This window comes from Mesoplodon mirus (assembly GCF_964341445.2).
Source record: "Mesoplodon mirus genome assembly, chromosome: 9".
In the NCBI taxonomy this organism is placed as follows: domain Eukaryota; kingdom Metazoa; phylum Chordata; class Mammalia; order Artiodactyla; family Ziphiidae; genus Mesoplodon; species Mesoplodon mirus.
In genome coordinates, this window is record NC_138985.1 from 47,314,734 (window position 1) to 47,342,695 (window position 27,962).

The window sequence follows — 27,962 nt, forward strand, 5'->3', positions numbered from 1 at the left end:
GAAACAATAAGCTACTGTTGATTTCAAAGATAATTATGAGTATAAAAATTAGCCAGTATTCAAGAAAATGAAATATGTTTTATTTGAATATTTTTATTTTTCAAAAATCCTGATCTGAATGAGGATATTTTCTCATCCACTTATGAAAGCTGCTGTGTTGGAATTTCCAGACACTTGGTTATGTTCACAGTTAGTTATATAACAATGATCTAACTTGATATAGGTGAAAATAATTTGCTTATTTCAGCTCCAGAAAGTCTAGTCAGCTACGGTTCATTTATTATTTTCCTTTTTTGCAATAGATTAAAACTTTAAAACATAGAATAAAACATTCAAACTGAATATTTTAAAATCATATTGATGCCTAAATCTGCATCATAAGGATAGGATTATAGTATTTCTGGGAAACCGTAGTTTGGGAAAGGTGTTTTCAATAAGACAGTATTTGCCTTTGAAGCATGATTATCTACACTATCCCAAATCACCTTCCATTTTCTCTTTTGCTATACTTTGATGTATAATCATGGACAAATTTTCATATTTCATATTACATGTTTATTTTGTTTATGTTAATCATCAGTATCAATTCTTACAGTGCTCTATATAAAGCAGAGTAGATCAGAATCATAATGCTTCTGAAATGAAAAACAAGTCTCCTAATTTTTACATTTTTTCTATCCAAAATAATAAACGTTAGAGTCATTTTGAGGATTAAAAAAGATAGCAAAACCTTTCATTTCTTTTTGCATATCTCCTCTTCACTTAGTGTGAATTTCAGTGAGAGAGATAAGGGAACAATATAATGGAAAGGCTTCTTTCTTATCTTCCTAGGTCAAGGGGGAAGAAGTTCCCTTCTCATCATCAGCATCTCGGCTATTAAAGACATATGCAGTTGTACAGTTTGCTCTGATGCTAACATTTTATGAAGAGACCTATACAGATAAAGCTGTAAGTGGTGCTTATTTTAAATAGAGTGTGAAAAAGTTTTCTGTCACTTTGAAGGTGAAAATAAGCTCCCTCTATTAAAGCTGTGCTCTATTCTGTAATAATTTTTGAATTTTGGTAGTGTCTCACATTTAAACAGGTAAAATGATTCTTCTAGAATTAATTTAATTAATGTAAGTTAATTAATTGTATCCAAAGTGTTCTGTATAAGATGTCCATCAAATGGTATATAATTGATCTAAAATATAAGTAGGAAATGATTTTTCACAAATAAATTCTTCAACAATTAAAAGAAAAGTATTTCAGAAGCTAGAATTAAATGTGTTGGGGAAAGCAGACTTTATAGCAATTTCAACATGCTTATCTTCAATTAAAGAATACCCTGATAACTTGAATTTATGGGATTTGCAATGTACAGTTAACTTCATTTATTTTGTCCTTTCTAAATATTCGAAATATTCCTGAAGCACAAGAGCACTGGATCAGGGTTTAGAATCTGGATTCTGATTCAGGCATTACCACCTGGGGAATCATTTTTTGGCTACATGAGAATACCCCCACTGCCTATATTTTGGAGAAAACAAAAATAGCATAATTTATGTAAAAATGCACTGTAAACCATAAAAAGATTAAAAACAGAGGTATTTTTAAATATTTGCTTTGTTTCACAGATTTATTCATATTATATTCTTCCAAAAAGGATTTACAATAGTTCAAAGAGGTACATAAATTATAGTAAAGTAACTAAGCTGGAAGTAGGTGAAATTGAAAATAGGATGACAGAAGAATGAAAAATCAGTATCTGACCTTGTTACCAAGGAAGTATGTACCTCATGAAAGAACCTCACTGAGTCAGGAATGTTGAGGCCTCACATAGCAGCAATGTGTGAGTAATGTTTACACTCTAAAGAAACAGGGAAAGGGGACTTCCATTTCTAGCAAAATGGTGGGTTAGATACACCTACTTCTTTTTTTTTTTTTTTTTTGCGGTACGAAGGCCTCTCACTCCTGTGGCCTCTCCCGTTGCGGAGCACAGGCTCCGGATGCGCAGGCTCAGCGGCCATGGCTCACAGGCCCAGCAGCTCCGCGGCATGTGGGATCTTCCCGGACCGAGGCACGAACCCGTGTCCCCTGCATCGGCAGGCGGACTCTCAACCACTGCGCCACCAGGGAAGCCCCACCTACTTCTTTTTAAGGCATATCAAACACCTAAAATTGCTGGACAAAATGTAATTTTTAAGAAAGCCCTTTAAATACACTGCATAGATGAGTAGGCAAAAAATTGAGGTACTCCTTAGAGGCTAAAAATGTTGAGAAAATGCGGATCCAATGAGGTGTTCTTCCTGACAGCTATCCCAGGCACTGAAAAATCTCTGTTGATCAAGACCTTAAGGGACCCTAAACAAAGCTGAGAGCCTACGTGAAAACAACTGAAAGCAAAAGAAATACTCTCGGCAAGGGGAGGGGGAGGAGGATGAGAAAAAGACATGTAAAAAGGAAACTTACCCATACTGCACTTGGCTTTGAGGAGGCAGAAAAAAGTCTTCCCTGAGAATTTTTGACTGCAAACCACATCTCACTCAGATATGGATCCAGGATTTACACTAACCATTGATTTATAAACCTAAACTAAGTGTGTAGTCTCAGATAAGGACTCATGTTTAAAAGACCCATGTTCAAATCATGCTTAGAGCAATCCCCTCAAACTCAGGTCGCAACATAGTCCCCCAGGTAATGTCTCAATGATGATGAACTGAGAGATAAAAAGCACAGAAACACACTAGGAGAAAGCCACTATGACAAAGCATTAACAGAAACAACAAGCGACAGAATTATACCCTCAAAAAGAACAGATTTTGAAAATAAAATCAATTAAAAGATAAATTAAGTAAATTTAATATATTTGAAGAAGCAAAAGTTGAAATTAAAAAGAAATTAGAAATTATGGAAAATCAAGAAACAATGATGAAGCACATTTAGAAATAATCAAATTAGACTTCTAGAACACAAAAATATAATGGACATAAGGAAGTCAGTGACTTCATTGGCAGTTTAAAGACAACTAAAGAGAGAATTAGTGCCTTAAAAGACCAAAAAAAGTATCCATTATACAGTGCGAACAGACAATGATATTAAAAAACATAACAGAAGTCATCTTTAGACATAAAAAATAGTGTGAAAAAGTCTAAGATAATACAAGAATCCAGAAAAAATTCAGATGAATACAAATAGGATTAGTGGGCAGTGAATTCATAAAAGATAAATTACCTTTTTCAAAGACAGAAAAATTAGTCTATTATAAGTTTTTTTTAAATAATATTAATTTATAAAACCTGTGGAATTATATTTAATAATTAGATACCATTGTAAAAATCACAGTATATTCTATTGGAACAATTCTAAGTATTCCATATGACTCACACAGTGAGTTCTATAAATAAGTCTACTCAAAATAGGTCACGGAGTGTATTAAGAAGGACTCTTTGGTTGTATATGGCAGAAATTCAACTTAGAGTGAATTTATTAACTCATATAACTGAAGAGTCTGGGGGTTTTCTTCTTTAGGCAGTGCTGGATCCAGTGAGTAAAGTAACTTCATCAGGAATCTTCTCATTCTTTTCTGCAGTTATGCATTTCTCAAAGCAGATTCTCCTACAGGCTCTCAACCTTCATGGTAGCAAGATGGTTACCAGCAGCTCTAGCTTTAAATACTTCCACACAAGGAACTCCAGAAGTGAAAGTTCCAAGTTGGAGTCTGATGTTATGGGTGGGTTCATCTGGGTATCACTAAACCCATTAATGTGATCAGGCCTGGATCACAGACCATTTAATCTATCAATGGGAGGACAGGGCCAGTGATAGGAAGGCTTGAAAGACATACTGAGATGATAGTTTATAGAAAAAAGGAAATAGACTCAAGTAGGCAAAAATAACAAATGTTAGATCTATATGAATCCTTCTCACTCCTAAATACTATGTGATTTGAACTTCTTTTCAAAGAATATTCTTTTAACACTTAAAAATGTATAGTAACATAATAAACCTTCCTGTAGGATATCATTTTAAGGTATCTATGATATGAGTGTCCATTAGATATCTTCTGTTCTAAGAAACAGATTATCCAATTAAACGTGGCTTAAGTATAACTGAAAATTCAGAGGTGAGTATTGATTAGTTCAGCAGTTCAAACATGTAGAGTTTCCAAAAAGGCTTCTCTACAGTTCTCTGGGCTTTCATTATCATAATTACAGCAACTCAAGGCATCATGTCCTCACACTGTGACCAAAGGCAGCAAGTTCAGTTCTAGAGCATCTTATAAATTTCACTTAAGAAGGAGGGGAAAAAAGTCCTAGAGTATTTCCCAGCAAATGTCCTTTCATGTCTCATTGCTCAGGACTGATTCACATGCCCACACTGAAACAATAACTAACACTGGTTCATGAATTAACCATGAATGAATTATACCAAGCATAATTCATGCCCTGGGGATAAAGGGTTCGCTTTGCCTCTGAGTACATTCCTTTCTTATACCTGGACAAAATCAGCATAGTATTAGTATAGAAGATATAGGAGATATTTTCTGGTTGGGCAAATAGCAGTGTATGTCACAGTGTGTCCTACTAAATAAAATAGGTTTACAAGATGTTTACAGAGACTATTGGATAATATATTGAAGAAAGCCATTTCAATTTTAAACATTATTTAAAGACTTTAACGATTGGTATTGTCCACATGTATTTGTGTTTTTAGCATTTAAAATTAATAACCCCAAATTGCTACACATAGTGACTCCAATTTTGGACACTAGACAAGTTCACATGTTCTCTCTGCCCACGTACAATGTTTTTGTTTTTTAAACTACAGAAAAACTCGTTCCTGATCATAGGAGAAAACAATGATTTAAATTCTGGTTTCCATTTTGTGGACTGAAAAAAAGAAATAGGATATGATGTGACCAGAAATGCTTTGAAAACATCATGGAAGAATATATTATGGCTTATTATTTGCTGGTTCATATATGTACTACAACTAATGTAACCAATTCCAAATTGTAGCAGGTTCATTTGCCTTTAGCTTCAAAAGAGACAAAATTTGAACCCAAGAATTTCAGGAGCAAAGCTTTCTTAAAAGCAGCATGGATTACATCACTCTTAGCAGTGCACAAGTAGATGTCAAACTACCATAATGGTTAGACTTATTAATTGCTTAACCTAAGGTCTCATAATCATGTCTTCAAGTATTACATAATTAACCCATCACTGATTACTTTGTTAAACTACTTTGTTATTTTAATTTGTTCACCTAAGTTATGATTAAAATATGCCTGCATTAATCGAGTTTAGATAATTGAATAACACCAGAAGAAAAGCTACATCATCTACATCTAAATATCTAACTCTTGATATACTGATCAATACTGAGTACAGTTTGCATTATTGAATTTTTTTAGTTGTACTAAATACAGTCTCAAAATAAATTAACCTAATTCATAGAAATAAAAATGAAAATTTATCCATTTTGATTTTGAAGTAGAGGCCTTAATATTAAGCTCACCAAGAGAATTTGAAGGTCTAGGCATATGTGAGTGCTTCTTGGGTTAAAATGTAGCCAGACAGGGTGTATGTTAAAATATGTAACTCATAGCATGGTTTTCACAAGATTTTTCCACTGTCGTAAAAAAACTATATGAGAAACTCATGTAGGTATGTCGACAAAGAGAAATAGCAAGTGATGAAATCCTTTTCAAATTAAAATTAGAGTTGGAGACAGCTTCATCCCTGACACAAATTAATTTTGAAAAGTACATTTGCTTGTTTCCCACACATGTTTTTCTTTGCTAAAAGCATGCTGTGCAAATAGGAAAAAAGGTTGCTTATTTGCAAAATTCTATAGTGCCTTTCTAGTCTCAGGGATGTTTAAAAGCATCTGAAGACATTAAAATCCAACAGCAATATTTTTTTTCCAGATTCACTGTAGCCAATAATCACATAGAAAAGTTGTGGCTGACGTGTAATTGGGGACCCTGCTGTAGTCCCACAGCCTTTTCTGTTTATGGGTTTACCAGAGTAGATAAACACTTACTTGTTTAATGTGTGCAAGTTCTGTATAAATAACTTTGGGAATCAAAATAGCAATTTGATGGCCACCAAAAAGGTGGAAAAGGCACACTTCTTTCTTACTGAAACTTGCAATGTATACATTCAAATATATAGTGTTTAGTTTAGTTATATGACCCACAGTCTTTTATGTTGATTTTAGTTTAGTAATGCTTGGGAAATCAATTCCTCAGCTGCCAGGGTCCACCTCATGGGGTGATATCATGAATACGGGTTTGAAATGGAAATATGGACTCACTAGCATGTTTCCAAAGTAAAACTGTAAAGGCAATGCTATCCTTTTCAATAATAGACATACTCAAAACAGTTTGAATATTTAACAGGGTCTTATAATAGAATGTATAATAAAGTTACTGTAGATATGTCTAACCCAGATTATTTGGTGATATATTTCAATATGAGGCATCTGAGAATATCCAATATAAATTTGGAAACAGGTTTTTATAGTCTTAAATTCCCCTGGTTGCTGTACTCTGTAAAACATTATGGGCACTAAAATTTTGTAACCAATGCTTTCATATTGACATGTTTTAGCAGACCCTTAGAAAAAATCAATATATTTAGTGGTATTCTCATAACAGAGAGTGTCGCTTGCACAATTTAGATCTAACTTAGGTCCTACGTGAAACCTCTCAAGTCAATATTCAGCACATACAGTTTTCTTCCAGTGCAGCCCACTGGGATTTAATTTAATTTCCTAAAGTTCTTAGGTGGTAACTGAAGTAATATGAAAAAAGAAATGTGAGCTAAATTGAGCATCAATTATAATTTAAATCCATGAAATGAATGTAATAAATGTGTATTAGTAAAGGAAGGATATTAACCAAAGCTACCTGTCTAATAAGCATAAACTTTGGGAACTTAGAAAAGTGATCACTGTGAATTCCTGTGAAAAATCTATTTTTGTCCACTATATTGAAATATAATAAAGTGGGAAATTGAACATTTAAAAATGCCTTTTGCATCAAATAATGAAATATTAATTGTGAAATTAAATATATCTTCATACTATTAGTACTGTCTCAAAATTTGTTTAGCATCAGGCAGCTCTTTTAAAAGCTATCATATAATAAATACAACCAACCATGAACTGCTTATAATTTGAATTAAGATCTCATTTTGACTTATTAAAAATATGTAAAAATTGGATACTTTAATTCAGCTTTGGAAACTCAAAATCTCAATGCACAGTTTTTTTTTTTTTGTATCCTTATTGGAGTATAATTGCTTTGCAATGTTGTGTTAGTTTCTGTTGTACGACAAAGTGAATCAGCTGTAAGTATACATATATCCCCACATCCCCTCCCTCTGGAGCCTCCCTCCCATCCTCCCTATCCCACCCCTCTAGGTCATCACAAAGCACTGAGCTGATCTCGCTGTGCTATGCAGCAGCTTCCCACTAGCCATCCATTTTACATTTGGTGGTGTATATATGTCAGTGCTACTCTCTCACTTTGTCCCAGCTTCCCCTTACCCACTGTGTCCTCAAGTCCATTCTCTACATCTGCGTCTTTATTCTTCCCCTGCCACTAGGTTCATCAGTACCAAAATTTTAGATACCATATATGTGTGTTAGCATACGGTACTTGTTTTTCTCTTTCTGATGTACTTCACTCTGTATGACAGACTCTAGGTCCATCCACCTCATTACAAATAACTCAATTTCATTCCTTTTTATGGCTGAGTAATATTCCATTGTATATATGTCAATGCACAGATTTCTCTACCCAATGCCCAGTGAATCATGAGGCTGTCCAGTCTGGCTGATGGGAACTTGTACTCTAGCTGGCCCTGTTGTGAGCTCTGGGCATTGCAAGCTCTAGTCCTTTTCTAATCTTTGATAGTTTCCTCACATGCATGAGCTGATATATGAGACTTCATGGGCACCCGCTGCTGATGAATAGAGTTCTGTCTATGCAGCTCTCTCCTCTTTGGTACTCTCTTCCAAATAATAGCCTCCCTGGCTTCTCCCAAATCCCAGCTCCATCTCCTCAAATCAGGGAGTCCACTAGGCCCCTCTGAGTTCCCTCTGTGCGGCAGCATAGGAACTTTCTCAAGGTAGTAACCTGGAGCAATAGTGAGGGGTCATGTCATTTGTATCCCGTTTCCCTGGGATCACTGACCTTTGTTGCCTGGTGTCCAGGGTCTTGAAAACAATTGTTTCAGATATGTTGTTTTGCTTTGTTTTGTTTTGTTTTCAAGTGGGAGGGAAAATCAATCCTTGTTTCTCTATTTAGTTGGGTGCACATTCATTATTAACAGTGGAATCATAGATTGAAATATGACTACAACATAACTATTCTTCAAGCTATGTTACTTAAAGTTTTTAAAATAAAAATTTTTGCTTTTATTTCTTACACATTTTTGTAGAAACTCACTATTCCATACCAATTCAGTGCTTCTGAACTATATATTTATACATTTTAGGCAATATATTTTCACCTTTGATATATTTATTTAGTTTGCTTCCTGTTTGAAATTATAGAAAACGTTCATTCTAATCATATTTCTTTACGTATGCTTCAACAGTAACCAAACGTTCTGAAAATACTGAAAAAAAAACTATAGTCAATACTGTTAAATATATTTTTTTAAACAGGATCTTATTTCAATGTAGATTTTTGAGATCCATATAGAATTACAAATTGCTTTATGATATCACCTGGAGTTCTGTTCCTGAGTCTATGTTGTAATGGGAAGCATCTTCAAGCCTTAGGTTTCAGCTCAAGGTATCTAAAAGGAGCCATCAGAATCACAGGGACGATGAGGTAGCAGAGCAAGTGTGCCCCAAACCAAATTTTCTGCCTTCACATTAGAGGTTACAGACACTTAAGTGTTAGGAAGTTTTTGACCTTATTTTACAGATGTTTGGGAAGATGGACATTTTGTGTCAAAATAATAACTTTAGTAGATCTTTTCAGAAACTCCTAAAAATGCACAACCCTGATACAATAAAATCAAGACATTTTTATTTCTAAATCCTTAGAATAAGACTATGGAAAGTATTATCAAATTACCTCTGACAGTACACAAAGTTCTTAAAAAAAGAATGTATACAGACACTTACTGTTATTTTAGGACATAGTGTATGGGGCTGATACTTCCCTTTGTGAGATTTGTCGGGTGGGAAAACATGAAAGGTAATTATGTTGATCACCAGAATTTTTCTATGGAATAGTAAGAGGGTGATATCCCCATTCAAGAAGAAAAAGGCTTTCTTCTTTATATACCTGTGGGCAAAGGAAAGACTTCTCACGCCTTTATTAATTGTTTAAGCAACATTGCATCAAACATGTAATTGTAATTTTTGAGTTCCTGTGTAGTTAATGTTGCCTCATGAGTACTTTTTCTCATCTACTTAAAGTTGCAGGGATGTTTGCTTTTTTCAAGCATAAAAGTCTAGAGAGCAATTTCCGCACTGAGAAACCTATGGAAATAAGAGCTACCAAACTGCTTGGGATGTGAAAGATAATTTTAAAGGAGGAAAATTAATTCCTTGCTTCATAAGCTTTTTATAGTTATGGACCTTCTCATTTTTTGTGATAAAGACATAATATATTCAAAGCCTAATTTAGAATAATTCCATTTTAGCACTTTAGGACAGCAATATCTTACATGAAAGATATACTAGCAGTGAATGGTGTAAAATGGTAGTAAACCCAATGAAAAATGAAATTGTACTGTTATAAAAAATTAACAAGCTTCATATCATTTCACATCTTGTTTTTTTTTTTTTTTTTTTTTTTTTGCGGTATGCGGGCCTCTCACTGTTGTGGCCTCCCCCGCTGCGGAGCACAGGCTCCGGATGCGCAGGCCCAGCGGCCATGGCTCACGGGCCCAGCCGCTCCGCGGCATATGGGATCCTCCCAGACCGGGGCACGAACCCGTATCCCCTGCATCGGCAGGCGGACTCTCAACCACTGCGCCACCAGGGAGGCCCTCACATCTTGTTTAAAACACAGGAGGCTAAGTATTTACAATGGTCAAAGTCTATAAAGTCTATTCTATTTTTCCCTCCTTTTTGCTCTAGTGTAGCTGGACTATGGTCCTACCAGCAGGGATTAAAGTAGTGTGATTTCTAGGCAGGGATTTTGTCTTTCTTGCTCACTCTCTTAAACTCCTATTTACCACAGTTCCTAGCAAATGCTCAATACATATTCATGGAATGAATGTGTAGAAATCAGAGAAGATCAACTGATTAGCCTATCAAAGGATATAATATGGAAAAACTTAAGAGTTTCATAGGAAAATGGACTCTCTAAAGGAAGCATGTGTTCAATATTGGATTTCTTCTTCTGGTAATCTTAGTTTCCTTTAAACTCAAACAGTTTTAGGACAGTTTTGTTCTTTAAGAAATTAAACATAGAAATATTAAAGTATTTAATGTTTTAAATATTTAACACAAGCATTTAGTATATTAATATTAAATTATTAAATAATTTTAAGGACTAAAATATTGATATTAAATTAAATATTAATGTAATATTAAATTATTTATTAAGCCAATTAGAATTATATTAAAGGTATGGATAATAAACAGAAATGTAAAATGATTCAATAATTCAGTCAGTCATTCAAAAGCCATATTAGCTACTGACTATGTGCTGGGCAATGTTCTAGGCACTTGGAATATAATAGTAAATAAAAAGATAAAACCTCTCTTAGGGAGTGAGAGAAGACAGACAACAAACAGCTGGAGAATGAACAAACAAATGTATAAGTGTATGGGCGTGTTAAGTTGTATGGAGGAAAATACAACAGAAAAAGGTTATAGAGCATTGTGGAGAAGTACTATTTTATACAGGATGAACAAGGACATGCAGTAGTTACCTGAATGGAATGAAGGAATAAACCATAAGGGTCACTGTGGGAAGTCATTTCAAGCTTAAGAGACAGTAGATGAAACAGATTTGAGTGGGAAGGATGTTAGTCATATTCAAGGAAGAGCAAAATTTCTGATGTAGCATAAGAATGAAAGACAGAAATGATTCAGGAATTATATGATAATAGGGGGTATGTTGTGTAGAGGCCAGAATAAGGACTCTGAGCTTTATTCTTACTGAGATTTCAAGCTCCTGGGGGATTTAGAACATAAGAATGATATAATATGACTTAGTTTTAAAGAGATAGCTCTGGCTACATACCAGGGGAGGGAAGCCAGAATAGGTGGACACACAATTTAGAATCAGAGAGACCAGTTAGGAGGGTATTTTAATATAGTAGAGATAATGTTGGGGGTGAAACATGGTATTTTTTGTGTGTGCTGTTTGTAGCAAATATCTTTATTCTGGATGTATTTCAAATATAGTGCTGATGTATTAGAAGTAGATAGTGAGAGAAAGAGTCAAGGATGAGTTATGGGTTTTTGGCTTGAGCAAATGAAAAACTGTGGGTGCCATCCCTAAAACGAAGAGAAGTGGGGAGCGTGTGGGGTGGAGAAGGAAATCAAATACAGGGTTTTAGGCAGGCTAAGTTTCCGATGTGTAATAGCCAAGTAGAAGCTTCACTAGGCAGCCAGATAGCTGTATTAAGTTGGTTTTCACTCAGACACCATTAGCCAGGAAGCAATTTGTGGAGAGAGGAGTTCTTTCTTCCTTTTTTGTCCAGAGATCATAAATTCCCTAACCAAAACAAAAAATATATTTTGTCCTGTCTCTGAATTTCCTATGATATTTGAAAGAGCTAATAAACCTTTTATTTGTGCTTCCTTAACTTATTGTAATTAATTAAGATTAGCCTAAGAGCCATTTAGAAAATTAGTATAGCCTGAATATAATAACAATGATAATCATCATATCACGAATTGACTTCTTACTTTATGCCAAGCACTCTTCTAAGTACTTTATTATAGTCTTTGCCAAACTCATATTTTATTTCAGATGTACTGAACACATAAGAGAGACTTAGAAATGCTGAACAATTTGACTGGTTACATGGCTAATAGGTTCAAATAATTTTAAGCACTGCATGCTTATAGAGCATTTAAAATCATGCTATAGGTTTGGGACACAAATCATTTCTCCCTTCCATATGAATTTTTCCCTAAAAGATCAAAAAGAAGCAATAATGGTGTAAGAAGCATTTTTCTTTAGAGACAAAATAGTTCCCCTAAGCAAACATTAATCTACTCAAGCACACCTAGTTACTTCTACCACCAAGAAAATATTTTTCTGGTGTGTTTTTTGTTTTGTTTTGTTTTTGTTTTTGTTTTTCTGTTTTACTGTCCCAAAGCAGCCACCACGGAATTCCATATACCCAAATAGTACTCTCCTGCTCTCCATTCAAACGTTCTAGAGTTCACTGAACTCCTTAGCCTATATCTGATATCCAGCACTGTCTCCATATTCCTAAACATTCTGACACTTTTTATTCAGTTTTTTGACCACTCAACAATACTCTTCTACTGAACTATTGCCCTGGAGGGTTAAAGCCCCTTGGCAATTATGGGTGCCATTGTAGACATTTAGAAAGTAACTAGGGAGGTGTTAAAAGTTGGCCATAAGAGACAGCGCTGATTTAGAAGATGATATGGAACTGAGATGCTGGATGTGAGCAGCAACTGCAATTGGTAACTTTTGTTTATAACTTTGGACAGATGCTACTTAGTTGTAGGTGCGTATATTAGTTAGTAATGACTTGAAATTACCTCTAATTATTTCAGGAAAAAGAAAAAAGAGAGCATTCAATCACGATTTTAGCCAACATAAAACAAACTTTGGTGTTCTCATAAAGGTGAAACATAAATACCATCAGTGAGTAGGGAAATCATCCACTGGCTGTGCATCCAACTCCTTGCTTTTACTGATCCACTCTCAATCTGAAGTGGTAACCATCTGGCCCTAACATGAGCTATGTAACTTCAGTATAGATCTCTGCTTCTGCCACCTTTAAGTTTGTTGCTCATATGTGTTCTACCATTGTCACACTTAAGGGTCAGGTAGGTCTGTTTTGAATTTCAGAGGCATCATTTATTTCTGTGTGATGATGGAAAAGTTACTTCATCTTTTGATTCCAGCTTTGTTTTTTCATATATGAAGCACATATGATGACACCTACTCTGCAAGTTTGTTGGGAATATGAAAAGAATTAGCATGTGTGAAACACATAGCATGGAAGCTATAAAATAGATGCTCAATAAACATTATTATTAAATTTTTACATGTAAACAAAATGCATAATTAATTTATAATTATAACAAAGAAATATGTGGTTTTTGTTACTAATTCAAAAAAGGACCCTTGACATGTACAGAGGAACATACAGATTTCATCAAATAAAAATGTGAGTGGATGTGCGTAATTTCTTTCATGTATGTGTTTGCACTCATAACACATTCTCCTTTAAATATTTTCTTTATTAAAGACACTTTTGGGTTTGAAACCACGAAGAATTGGTGATATTAAAAATAACCATTGAAATGTGGTATTTATTCATAAAAATGTAAGTGATTTCTCCATATGTGGAGGCATAAGTGTTTCAAAGAATTACAAAAGCCAAAACTTTCAAGGAGAATTATTAGAAAGAACACTTTAAGCAAAACATCATTAGAATTGTCTAATTCATTCTCCAAGTGTCCAACAAGATAACTAAATGACATTAGGAAAACCAAAATGTTCTCTGCATATTCAACCTTCTTGAAAAATGTTAGTAACAAATGGTATAACATAAAATAAAATTGAGTCTGTTATTCTTGTCAGCTTTAAATTCTGATGCTCCTTTGGATGACTCACCTAAAGATCCATTGGTCTCTGTGTTTGTTTGACAGGCACTATCACAGGTCACTCTCCTTCTGAGGGCTTGCTTCATTATCCTGACCTTGACCTCCATTGGATTTCTTCTGGATCAAAGGTAAGAAGTGAAATTCTTTCATTTTATGTAACTTTATAATGTGGTTTTAAAAATATATGTGAAATTTTGAAATTCAGCAAACGTTTGTTATTAAAAAAATAAAGTTGAAACTACAAATTCACACCTTCATTTTATTGTTGTTTTTTTTTTGTGTGTGGTATGCGGCCCTCTCACTGTTGTGGCCTATCCCGTTGCGGAGCACAGGCTCCGGACGCGCAGGCTCAGCGGCCATGCCTCACGGGCCCAGCCACTCCGCAGCATGTGGGATCTTCCCGGACCAGGGGCACGAACCCGTGTCCCCTGCATCGGCAGGCGGACTCTCAACCACTGCGCCACCAGGGAAGCCCACACCTTCATTTTAAATGAGACAGAGTAGTGGTTTGTCTGGTTTTAAATCAAAGGTCCATTTTAAATCTAAGCCCTTTAAGTGAAATTTAGGTTTTTCAAGTATATTAAGAAAACTTATAAAATATAATGTTAAGTCAGCAAAACATAGAGTATAACTCTGAGTACTTAATAAAATCTAAAAATTATTTATTTTTCCTTTGCTATTGAACAGTTCAGAATATACACCTAAGTGTATGTATAGTTGTCTCTCGGTATTGGCAAGAAATTGGTTCCAGGACCTAGCCCCGCCCACCCCCATACCAAAATCTGCAGATGCTCAAGTCCCTTATGTAAAGTGGCATAGTATTTGCACAGAACCTATGCACACGCTCCCATAAATTTAAATCATCTATCTAGATTACTTATAATACCTAATACAATGTATGTGCTATGTAAATAGTTGTAAATACAATATAAATGCTATGTAAATAGTTGCTGGCAGTGGGAAATTCAAGTTTTACTTTTTGGAGCTTTCTGGAATTTTTAAAAAATATTTTTTCATCTGCAGTTGGTTGAATCTGAGATGCAGAACCCATGAATATGGAGGGCCAATTGCATATTTAAAGTTTATGTTCTTTACCCTCACACAGCATAGTATTTAATGAATCCAGTTTTAAATACTACTCTGGCCAGAAAATACATTCACTTGAACAATTTTAAATTGCTTTTATGGCTGGAGGTATATAGCAAAACACCCACTTGTTATTGCTTAGTATTTATCAATCATTAAAATTAATACTAATACTTACATACTTAATATGTGCCATAGAATGCTTATTTCTTGTAACACTTTAAGATAAGAATTACTATAAACTCCATTTTACAGGTTATGAAAGTCAGACAGAAGAACACTAAGAGATAGAACAGAACACAAACCCAAGCAATATGACCCCAGAAGTCACATATTATAGAATTTACATATAACTGTGAAAAATGGCAAAAAAGCTCTGTCATTCTTAAAATCTTATCATCGTTGTAGTGTAATTGTTTTTCAAGTAGGTAACCAATAACCAGATTACTTTCAGGAAATTTTAAATGTAAAAGTCCAGTAAACATGCATTTAATCTATATTGAATATCATGTCACTTTCCTAAGAAATGCTTATTAGCTGCTCTGGAATATCAGTAGATTCTGAAGTTTCATCAAGATGCAGGTCCAAATGGTTAATGGAACTGTGTACAATATGCCTTTGCTATAAACATTTGGGAGAGTGATGCTGCTGGCACACTTCACATAGTCATGTAAACGGTGTGTAGAATTTTAAACGTATTTCCTTCTATAGTTTAAAAATTGTGTTTATTTTATCATTTAATTTGTTTGGCTTTCCATCCATCCCTACTTTTCTATACTAGAAATAAAACATACTAAGCCATAAGAAGAGAAAATTAAAAACGGAGTCACAAGATAATCTGAAATAATTACCAGATCCAAAGAATCAGGATCACATTTTAAAGATCACAGTTCTGTTGGTTCCATATACGTAGTAAAATTATCAATCAGCCAATAACAATAGCATAGTTTTATGTTTTTAATGAAGTTTTTTTGTCTCCGTGGATACAAATAAATAGGCCAAATAAGCAAGCTATTGATTTTATCACAATATATCCTATGATACATTAAGTTATTCTTATTGTATATATTTATATAAAGTCTCCCCTTCCTCTGGCCTTATTTAGGAACTCATACAGAGATATAGGTATGCCATTGTGCAAAGGAAGCCAGAAGAGAATGAAATGGTATTTTTAAAGTGCTGAAAGAAAATTACTGCTAACCTGTAATTCTATATCCAGCAAAAATGTAGGTGAAGTAAAAACTGTTTATACAAATTTCTATAGCAAGCTTCACATCTGATAGTGAAATGTTGAAAATTTTCCTTTGAAACTGAGAAGCAGTTAGATATGCTCGTTATTTAACACTGGGCTGGAAACTCTCAGTGGAGAAAGGAAAGAGAAAGAAAGAAAAGCCATGAGGATTTGAAAGGAATTAATAAATTAATTAGAAAATTAATTTATGTTAATTAATCTAAAATCTAATTAGTGAATTAATTAGAAAATCTAAGGAATCTATAGGGAATTTATTCAAATTAATGGATGAATTTCAGGAAAGCTTTAAAGAAATTATCATCAACGATATTTTTATGTACTAGGAAATATAAAACTTTATGCAATAGCATCAAATATATCAAATACCAAGAGAAATCAATCCTAAAAAATGAGTACAAAATCTCTAAACTACACTATAGAACTATTGAAATACTGTGAAAAATAAAGAATTTTTAGAATTGGAGAGATAACTATTCATAAACTAGAATCCTCAATATTGTAAAGATTATAATTTCAGCAATTGATTTACATATTCAATGCAATTTGAATTAAAATTATAAAAGGTCTCTTCTTTGTGGAATTTGACAGGCTCTTTCTAAAATACATGTATATGGAAATGCAAAGGCCCAATAATAGCACAATCTTGAGATTTTTTTACAATGGCAGGAGTTGAGTTACTGGCTATCAAGATGTATTATAAAGCTACAGTAATTAGACATGTTTTATTGGCACAAATATTAGAACAGAGAACCTAGAAACAGATCTATGCATATATATGGACTTGATTTGTGACAAAAGTGTCCCTGCAGAGCTACGGGAAAATGCTGTCTTTTCAATAAATGGTCTTAGTAAAACTGAATTTCCACATAGGAATAAGAAAAATAAACTTGACCAATATTTCACACCATAAAAAATTAATTCTAGGGCCTCCCTGGTGGCGCAGTGGTTGAGAGTCCGCCTGCCGATGCAGGGGATACGGGTTCGTGCCCCGGTCTGGGAGGATCCCATATGCCGCGGAGCGGCTGGGCCCATGAGCCATGGCCACTGAGCCTGTGCGTCCGGAGCCTGTGCTCCGCAACGGGAGAGGCCACAACAGTGAGAGGCCCACGTACAGCAAAAAAAAAAAAAAAAAAAAAAATTAATTCTAGGGTCAGGGGATTGCAGATTTAAAAGTGAGAGGAAAGCCAGTACAGATTCCAGCAGATGGTATAGTAACATATGTGTATAAACTTGGAGTAGGTAAAAATATTAAATGGTCCACAGAAATCCCTAATCACATAGATAAAACTGATGAATTAGATTAGAATAATACTACGAAAGTCAGTTCTTCAAAAATTAACTCTTATTAAGACAGTACAAAAGTAAAATTCTCAGGTAGGAGATGGTATTTGCCAATTTTTATAAGCAACAAAGACCTTGTATCACAAATGGCTAAAATTAAAAGAATTGACAATACCACCTGTTGGAATGCTCACACCCTAAAGGAGGCAGTTTATATTGTGATACCTAATTTGAAAAACTATTTGAGAATTTTACTAAATTTGAATATATGTGTGTGTGTGTGTGTTTGTGTGTGTGTATATATATATATATACACACACACACACATACGCTATAACCCGACCATTCAATTCCAGATATATACTAACAATGCACCCCAAAATCACGTGAAAGAATGTTCAGAAAGCATTGTTCCTAATAAACAAATGTGGCCAACAATCCAAATGTCCTTCACAAGGTGAATGGATGCATGAATATTCATATGTTCACACAATGGAATACTATGCACGAGTGAAGAATGAGCTACTGCTGCATGCAGAATCGTAGATGTATCTCACTAACAACACTGACTGAAAGATGCTAAATACAAAAAGGTGCACACAATATAATTTCATTTACAAAAAGTTAAAAAAAAAGATAAGAGTAAAGAACAGTTTTTAGAAATTTATGCTAAAGCAATAAAAGTATAAGTAAAAGAGAGCAAGAAATGGTATGATTGGCATAAATGATAAACTAACAGGTTGTGATTCTTTTTGCAACAGAGGGAGGGTGGAAATATTGAGGAGGTGAGATGTCTTTGGGGGGGTTACTATTGAGTAGTGGTTATATGGTTGTTTATTTGTTGAAAATCATTGAGCTGCATATTTCTGTTTTGTGTACTCCCTATGTATGTTTCATTTCACAATATAAAGTTAAACAGTAAATGATAGAACAGAATTAATAAAAATAAATGTTTTAAATTAGAAATTTTATTTTCTGTTTTATCACTGAAAATTACCCAAATATCAGTTTAAAAAATAATAGTTTACAGTAATGAAATAAGATTATTTTACAAGGGAAAAAAATTCTTAACTTTTTTTTCACATACACAAAAATCACATTACTTGGCTGCAAATGAATCATAAACTGTCACCCTGTTTTAACTGAGTTTAAATTATCTGGTAGAAATGTGTTGTCTATTTTTGCACAAAAATGTTATATTCAATTTTATAGAAACAACATGTCATAATATTTTTTTAATTTTATTTAATTATTCATTTATTTTGGACTGTGTTGCATCTTCATTGCTGCGCGCAGGCTTTCCTCTAGTTGTGGCGAGCGAGGGCCACTCTTCGGTGTGGTGAGCAGACTTCTCATCGTGGTGGCTTCTTTCTTGTGGTGGAGCACGGGCTCTGGGTGCGTGGGCTTCAGTAGTTCTGGCACGTGGGCTCAGTAGTTGTTGCTTGTGGGCTCTAGAGCGCAGGCTCAGTAGTTGTGGCGCACCGGCTTAGTTGCTCCGTGGCATGTGGGATCTTCCTGGACCAGTGCTCAAACCCGTGTCCCCTGCATTGGCAGGCGGATTCTTAACAGCTGCGCCACCAGGAAAGTCCACAACATGTCATAATTGATGGCAGAAGAATTTTTTAAGCTTAATAAATACACTGTTTTAGATTTTTTTATACTTTTTTTGTTACCTCTATATTCTAAATTAACTAAATAAAATATAGTTTTATTATAATGACATTAATTCCGTAATATTTTATTAGAAAATTCATCTTTCATAAAAATACCATTTGTCTTTTATGAAAATATTTAATAATACAACAAATGTTGGTTGACTATTATATGGAGTCTATTTTAATCCGATAAAGTACCTGTTCATTCCTATTAATATAAGGCAATTTATAAATGCCTATCTGTGTGACCCACAACTCCATTTTATTTATTTATTTATTTATTTATTTTTTTATAGTCATAAAACTGCTTTACTCAGTCTTATGTCATCATCATCACCATCATATTTTGCATATATTTATTGTTTACATTTATAAGGTTATAAATTCTTTATTGCTTTTGAAAAATTTTCTCATTCAGCATAATTCTTACAATAACCATGGTTCAGAAATATAATCTCTACTTTTTTTTTTAACTTAGTGCTAAATTTATTTTTATTTATTTATTTATTTTTTACATCTTTATTGGAGTATAATTGGTTTACAATGGTGTGTTAGTTTCTGCTTTATAACAAAGTGAATCAGTTATGCATATACATATGTTCCCATATCTCTTCCCTCTTACGTCTCCCTCCCTCCCACCCTCCCTATCTCACCCCTCCAGGTGGTCACAAAGCACCAAGCTGATCTCCCTGTGCTATGCGGCTGCTTCCCACTAGCTACCTACCTTACGTTTGGTAGTGTATATATATGTCCATGCCTCTCTCTTGCTTTGGCATAGCTTACCCTTCCCCCTCTCCATATCCTCAAGTCCATTCTCTAGTAGGTCTGTGTCTTTATTCCTGTCTTACCCCTAGGTTCTTCATGACATTTTTTTTTCTTAAATTCCGTATATATGTGTTAGCATACGGTATTTGTCTTTCTCTTTCTGACTTACTTCACTCTGTATGACAGACTCTAGGTCTATCCACCTCATTACAAATAGCTCAATTTCGTTTCTTTTTATGGCTGAGTAATATTCCATTGTATGTATGTGCCACATCTTTATCCATTCATCCGATGATGGACACTTAGGTTGCTTCCATCTCCGGGCTATTGTAAATAGAGCTGCAATGAACATTTTGGTGCATGACTCTTTTTGAATTAATGCCCAGTAGTGGGATCGCTGGGTCATATGGTAGTTCTATTTGTAATTTTTTTAAGGAACCTCCATACTGGTCTCCCTAGTGGCTGTACCAATTCACATTTCCACCAGCAGTGCAAGAGTGTTCCCTTTTTTCCACACCCTCTCCAGCATTTATTGTTTCTAGATTTTTTGATGATGGCCATTCTGACTGGTGTAAGATGATATCTCATTGTAGTTTTCATTTGCATTTCTCTAATGATTAATAATGTTGAGCATTCTTTCATCTGTTTGTTGGCAGTCTATATGTCTTCTTTGGAGAAATGTCTATTTAGGTCTTCTGCCCATTTTTGGATTGGGTTGTTTGTTTTTTTGTTATTGAGCTGCATGAGTTGCTTATAAATTTTGGAGATTACTCCTTTGTCAGTTGTTTCATTTGCAAATATTTTCTCCCATTCTGAGGGTTGTCTTTTCGTCTTGTTTATGGTTTTCTTTGCTGTGCAAAAGCTTTTAAGTTTCATTAGGTCCCATTTGTTTATTTTTGTTTTTATTTCCATTTCTCTAGGATGTGGGTCAAAAAGGATCTTGCTGTGATTTATGTCATAGAGTATTCTGCCTACGTTTTCCTCTAAGAGTTTGACAGTTTCTGGCCTTACATTTAGGTCTTTAATCCATTTTGAGTTTATTTTTGTGTATGGTGTTAGGGAGTGATCTAATCTCATACTTTTACATGTACCTGTCCAGTTTTCCCAGCACCATTTATTGAAGAGGCTGTCCTTTCTCCACTGTACATTCCTGCCTCCTTTATCAAAGATAAGGTGACCATATGTACGTGGTTTTATCTCTGGGCTTTCTATCCTGTTCCATTGATCTGTCTTTCTGTTTTTGTGCCAGTACCATAGTGTCTTGATTACTGTAGCTTTGTAGTATACTTTGAAGTCAGGGAGCCTGATCCTCCAGCTCCATTTTTCATTCTCAAGATTGCTTTGGCTATTCGGGGTCTTTTCTGTTTCCCTACAAATTGTGAAATTTTTTGTTCTAGTTCTGTGAAAAATGTCAGTGGTACTTTGATAAGGATTGCATTGAATCTGTAGATTGCTTTGTGTAGTAGAGTCATTTTCACAATGTTCATTCTTCCAATCCAGGAACATGGTTTATCTCTCCATCTATTTGTATCATCTTTAATTTCTTTCATCAGTGTCTTATAATTTTCTGCATACAGATCTTTTGTCTCCTTAGGTAGGTTTATTCCTAGATATTTTATTCTTTTTGTTGCAATGGTAATTGGGAGTGTCTTCTTGATTTCACTTTCAGATTTTTCATCATTAGTATATAGGAATGCCAGAGATTTCTGTGCATTAATTTTGTATCCTACTACTTTACCAAATTCATTGATTAGCTCTAGTAGTTTTCTGGTAGCATCTTTAGGATTCTCTATGTATAGTATCATGTCATCTGCAAACAGTGACACCTTTACTTCTTCTTTTCCGATTTGGGTTCCTTTTATTTCTTTTTCTTCTCTTATTGCTGTGGCTAAAAATTCCAAAACTATGTTGAATAATAGTGGTGAGAGTGGGCAACATTGTCTTGTTCCTGATTTTAGTGGAAATGGTTTCAGTTTTTCACCATTGAGGGCAATGTTGGCTGTGGGTTTGTCATATATGGCCTTTATTATGTTGAGGAAAGTTCCCTCTATGCCTACTTTCTGCAGGGTTTTTATCATAAAGCAGTGTTGAATTTTGTCAAAAGCTTTCTCTGCATCTATTGAGATGATCATATGGTTTTTCTCCTTCAATTTGTTAAAATGGTGTATCACGTTGATTGATTTGCGTATATTGAAGAATCCTTGCATTCCTGGGATAAACCCCACTTGATCATGGTGTATGATCCTTTTAATGTGCTGTTGGATTCTGTTTGCTAGTATTTTGTTGAGGATTTTTGCATCTATGTTCATCAGTAATATTGGCCTGTAGCTTTCTTTCTTTGTGACATCCTTTTCTGGTTTTGGTATCAAGGTGATGGTGGCCTCTTAGAATGAGTTTGGGAGTGTTCCTCCCTCTGCTATATTTTGGAAAAGTTTGAGAAGGATAGGTGTTAGCTCTTGTCTAAATGTTTGATAGAGTTCCCCTGTGAAGCCATCTGGTCCTGGGCTTTTGTTTTTTGTAAGATTTTTCATCACAGTTTCAATTTCAGTGCTTGTGATTGGTCTGTTCATATTTTCTGTTTCTTCCTGATTCAGTCTTGGCAGGTTGTGCATTTCTAAGAATTTGTCCATTTCTTCCAGGTTGTCCATTTTCTTGGCATAGAGTTGCTTGTAGTAATCTCTCATGATCTTTTGTATTTCTGCAGTGTCAGTTGTTAACTCCTTTTTCATTTCTAATTCTATTGATTTGAGTCTTATCCCTTTTTTTCTTGATGAATCTGGCTAATGGTTTATCAATTTTATTTATCTTCTCACGGAACCAGCTTTTAGTTTTATTGATCTTTGCTATCGTTTCCTTCATTTCTTTTTCATTTATTTCTGATCTGATTTTTATGATTTCTTTCCTTCTGCTAACTTTGGGTATTTTTGTTCTTCTTTCTCAAATTGCTTTAGGTGCAAGGTTAGGTTATTTATTCGAGATGTTTCCTGTTTCTTAAACTATAAACTTCCCTCTTAGAACTGCTTTTGCTGCATCCCATAGGTTTTGGGTCGTCGTGTCTCCATTGTCATTTGTTTCTAGGTATTTTTTGATTTCCTCTTTGATTTCTTCAGTGATCACTTCGTTATTAAGTAGTGTATTGTTTAGCCTCCATATGTTTGTATTTTTTACAGATCTTTTCCTGTAATTGATATCTAGTCTCGTAGCATTGTGGTTGGAAAAGATACTTAATACCATTTCAATTCTCTTAAATTTACCAAGGCTTGATTTGTGACCCAAGATATGATCTATCCTGGAGAATGTTCCATGAGCACTTGAGAAAAATGTGTATTCTGTTGTTTTTGGATGGAATGTCCTATAAATATCAATTAAGTCCATCTTGTTTAATGTCTCATTTAAAGCTTGTGTTTCCTTATTTATTTTCATTTAGGATGATCTGTCCATTGGTGAAAGTGGGGTGTTAAAGTCCCCTACTATGAATGTGTAACTGTCCACTTCCCCTTTTATGGCTGTTAGTATTTGCCTTATGTATTGAGGTGCTCCTATGTTGGGTGCATAAATATTTACAATTGTTATATCTTCTTCTTGGATCGGTCCCTTGATCATTATGTAGTGTCCTTCTTTATCTCTTCTAATAGTCTTTATTTTAAAGTCTATTTTGTCTGATATGAGAATTGCTACTCCAGCTTTCTTTTGGTTTCCATTTGCATGGAATATCTTTTTTCCATCTCCTTACTTTCAGTCTGTATGTGTCTCTAGGTCTGAAGTGGGTCTCTTGTAGACAGCATATATATGGATCTTGTTTTTGTATCCATTCAGCCAATCTGTGTCTTTTGGTGGGAGCATTTAATCCATTTACATTTAAGGTAATTATCAATATGTATGTTCCTATTCCCATTTTCTTAATTGTTTTGGGTTCGTTATTGTAGGTCTTTTCCTTGTCTTGTGTTTCTTGCCTAGAGAAGTTCCTTTAGCATTTGTTGTAAAGGTGGTTTGGTGGTGCTGAACTCTCTGAGCTTTTGTTTGTCTGTAAACGTTTTAATTTCTCCATCAAATCTGAATGAGATCTTTGCTGGGTAGAGTAATCTTGGTTGTAGATTTTTCTCCTTCATCACTTTAAATATGTCCTGCCAGTCCCTTCTGGCTTGCAGAGTTTCTGCTGAAAGATCAACTGTTAACCTTATGGGGATTCCCTTGTGTGTTATTTGTTGTTTTTTCCTTGCTGCTTTTAATGTTTTCTTTGTGTTTAATTTTTGACAGTTTGATTAATATGTGTCTTGGTGTATTTCTCCTTGGATTTATCCTGTATGGGACTCTCTGTGCTTCCTGGACTTGATTAACTATTTCCTTTCCCATATTAGGGAAGTTTTCAACAATAAGCTCTTCAAATATTTTCTCAGACCCTTTCTTTTTCTCTTCTTCTTCTGGAACTCCTATAATTCGAATGTTGGTGCGTTTAATGTTTTCCCAGAGGTCTCTGAGACTGTCTTCAGTTCTTTTCATTCTTTTTTCTTTATTCTGCTCTGCAGTAGTTATTTCCACTATTTTATCTTCCAGGTCACTTATCCGTTCTTCTGCCTCAGTTATTCTGCTATTGATCCCATCTAGAGTATTTTTAATTTCATTTATTGTGTTGTTCATCATTGTTTGTTTCATCTTTAGTTCTTCTAGGTCCTTGTTAAATGTTTCTTGCATTTTGTCTATTTTCAAGATTTTTGATCATCTTTACTATCATTATTCTGAATTCTTTTTCAGGTAGACTGCCTATTTCCTCTTCATTTGTTAGGTCTGGTGGGTTTTTATCTTGCTCCTTCAACTGCTGTGTGTTTTTCTGTCTTCTCATTGTGCTTATCTTACTGTGTTTGGGGTGTCCTTTTTGCAGGCTGCATGTTCATAGTTCCCGTTGTTTTTGGTGTCTGTCCCCAGTGGCTAAGGTTGGTTTAGTGGGTTGTGTAGGCTTCCTGGTGGAGGGGACTAGTGCCTGTGTTCTGGTGGATGAGGCTGGATCTTGTCTTTCTGGTGGGCAGGTCCACGTCTGGTGGTGTGTTTTGGGGTGTCTGTGGACTTATTATGATTTTAGGCAGCCTCTGTGCTAGTGGGTGGGGTTGTGTTCCTGTCTTGCTAGTTGTTTTGCATAGGGTGTCCAGCACTGTAGCTTGCTGGTTGTTGAGTGAAGCTGGGTGCTGGTGTTGAGATGGAGATCTCTGGGAGATTTTCGCCGTTTGATATTATGTGGAGCTGGGAGGTCTCTTGTGGACCAGTGTCCTGAAATTGGCTCTCCCACCTCAGAGGCACAGCACTGACTACTGGCTGCAGCATCAAGAGCCTTTCAGCCACATGGCTCAGAATAAAGGGAGGAAAAGTAGAAAGAAAGAATTAGTAGAAGTAGAAAGAAAGAAAGAAAGAGGGAAGGAAGGAAAGAAAGAAAGAAGATAAAGTAAAATAAAATAAAGATAAAATATAATAAAGTTATTAAAATAAAAATAATTATTAAGAAAAAAAATGGACAGATAGAACCCTAGGACAAATGGTGGAAGCAAAGCTATACAGACAGAATCTCACACAGAAGCATACACATACACACTCACAAAAAGAGGAAAAGGGGAAAAAATCATAAATCTTGCTCTCAAAGTCCACCTCCTCAATTTGGGATGATTCGTTGTCTATTCAGGTATTCCACCGATGCGGGGTACATCAAGTTGATTGTGGAGATTTAATCCACTGCTCCTCAGGCTGCTGTGAGAGATTTCCCTTTCTCTTCTTTGTTCTCACAGCTCCTGGGGCTCAGCTTTGGATTTGGCCCCGTCTCTGCGTGTAGGTCGCCGGAGGGCTTCTGTCCTTGGCTCAGACAGGACGGGGTTAAAGGAGCAGCTGCTTCGGGGACTCTGGCTCGCTCAGGCCGGGGGGGGAGGGAGGGGCACGGAGGGCGGGGCGAGACTGCGTAGGCAGAGGCCGGCGTGACGTTGCAGCAGCCTCAGGCGCGCCGTGCGTTCTTCCGGGGAAGTTGTCCCTGGAACCCGGAACCCTGGCAGTGGCGGGCTGCACAGGCTCTCCGGCAGTGTGGTGTGGAGAGTGACCTATGATCTCACACAGGCTTCTTGGTGGCGGCAGCAGCAGCCTTAGCGTCTTATGCCCGTCTCTGGGATCCGCGCTTTTAGCCGCGCCTCGCGCCCGTCTCTGGAGCTCCTTTAAGCAGCGCTCTTAATCCCCTCTCCTCGCGCACCAGGAAACAAAGAGGGAAGAAAAAGTCCCTTGCCTCTTCCGCAGCTCCAGACTTTTCCCCAGACTCCCTCCCGGCTGGCTGTGGTGCACTAACCCCCTGCAGGCTGTGTTCACGCCGCCAACCCCAGTCCTCTCCCTACGCTCCAGCCGAAGCCCGAGCGTCAGCTCCGAGACCCGCCCGCCTCGGGGGGTGAAGAGACAAGCCTCTCGGGCTGGTGAGTGCCGGTCAGCACCGATCCTCTGCGCGGGAATCTCTCCGCTTTGCCCTCCGCACCCCTGTGGCTGCGCTCTCCTCCGCAGCTCCGAAGCTTCCCCCCTCCGCCACCCACAGTCTCCGCCCGCGAAGGGGCTTCCTAAGTGTGTGGAAACCTTTCCTCCCTCACAGCTCCCTCCCACTGGTGCAGGTCCCGTCCCTATTCTTTTGAATCTGTTTATTCTTTTTTCTTTTGCCCTACTCAGGTACCTTAGGAGTTTCTTGCCTTTTGGGAGGTCTGAGGTCTTCTGCCAGCGTTCAGTAGGTGTTCTGTAGGAGCTGTTCCACGTGTAGATGTATTTCTGGTGTATTTGTGGGGAGGAAGGTGATCTCCATGTCTTACTCTTACGCCATCTTCCCCTCGTCTCCCCTCAACTCCATTTTAAATACATATACCTATTTTATATGTTAGAGTTTGAATTTCAAGAATACTATATATAACGAAAATATTCATCACAAAATATTTAATAAAGATCTATGCTGCCTATCATGTTAGACTTAACTACATGTTGTCATGTTCCCAGTATTTCATAATTCGAGTGTTCATTATTTTAGAGTACTGTCGTTAACTATGTCAGTCCTCCTAAGAAGCCATTTATTAAATGAATGACGTTTGAAGGTATTGGGTCAGTGAGGGGAGTCTAGTTTTGAAACCCTAGAAATTTAGTTGTCTAATATTTTATTTATTAGTTGAAAATGTTTCACCCTAATTCAGCAATTCTCAAACTAAGCAATAAATTGATAAAGAATAGATTTTCTTTAAAAGATGCATTTTGTGTCTTAGTTTAATGCCTTTTCTCAAGCAGCTTCAGAGGCACATGCTCCTCAAATATATTAAAATACTATGTGTTTCTTGAAAATTAAAATAAGTGTATATCACTCTATTAATTATACCAGGTAATAAAGAGCATATTTAAAGCTAATGTATGTAAATGACATTTTATTTCAGACCTAAGGCAGCTGTTCTGGAAACTTTCCGTTGCTTGGTGTTCCTAATGCTGTGTAGATTGGGTCATCTGAAGCCTTTCATCCCTTCTTTGTCATTTGCTTTTGAGGTAAGATATTTGCTTTAGGTAGCTATAGCAGGATTAAACATCTGTTGCATATTTAATTCATTCATTCAGCAATGTTTTTGTCTATTTATTTTATGACTAGTATTTGTGGGAAATTTTTACCCATTCACTTACTTGCCAGTACTTATTTGTTGTGTCACCTTGAGCTAGTTAGTATTGTTGAGTCTCCGTTTTTTGGTCTCTAAATTTGGATTGATACTATTAACCTTCATAAGGTGGTTGGACAAATTGCATTGCGTGATGTTTATAAAGAAAGTAGGCCATGTAGTTGTTTCTCAACAAGTGGTAGAAGTGACTTTACAAAAAGTTCTTGGCCGAGACTCTGCCATTTGAGATTTTTCTTTTTAGGCTGTTAAAGTGAAAATTGTGACTAGGATGTTTTGTTAATTACTTGCGAGAGTTAATAATTCTATAGAAATAAAATCATTAATGTAATTGAGATTTTTCTACAACTGAAAAATATGTTTAATTTGACCTGTTAGGATTAAAACTTATCTTCCAAGAACACTGAACTTTTGGATTCATATTTATGATTTTGAATCTTAGGTAACTGTTAAAAAACATAATTCTCATCACTATTGTTTTAATGGACATGG

The 27,962-nt window shown here is 35.7% G+C and overlaps 1 protein-coding gene across 5 annotated transcripts in view; it reads left to right on the forward strand.

The window, feature by feature from the left end:
* AGMO (alkylglycerol monooxygenase) overlaps nucleotides 1-27,962 on the forward strand; it is a 347,764-nt gene that overhangs the window by 157,697 nt on the left and 162,105 nt on the right. For 3 of the 5 annotated variants that reach the window (XM_082632050.1, XM_082632051.1, XM_082632053.1), the window contains exons 10-12: nucleotides 832-948; nucleotides 13,828-13,910; nucleotides 27,243-27,348. In XM_082632050.1, the coding sequence (XP_082488176.1) occupies nucleotides 832-948; nucleotides 13,828-13,910; nucleotides 27,243-27,348 (306 nt within the window). The remainder of the gene's footprint in view (nucleotides 1-831; nucleotides 949-13,827; nucleotides 13,911-27,242; nucleotides 27,349-27,962) is intronic. The other 2 variants (XM_082632052.1, XM_082632054.1) reach the window with 2 other exon arrangements.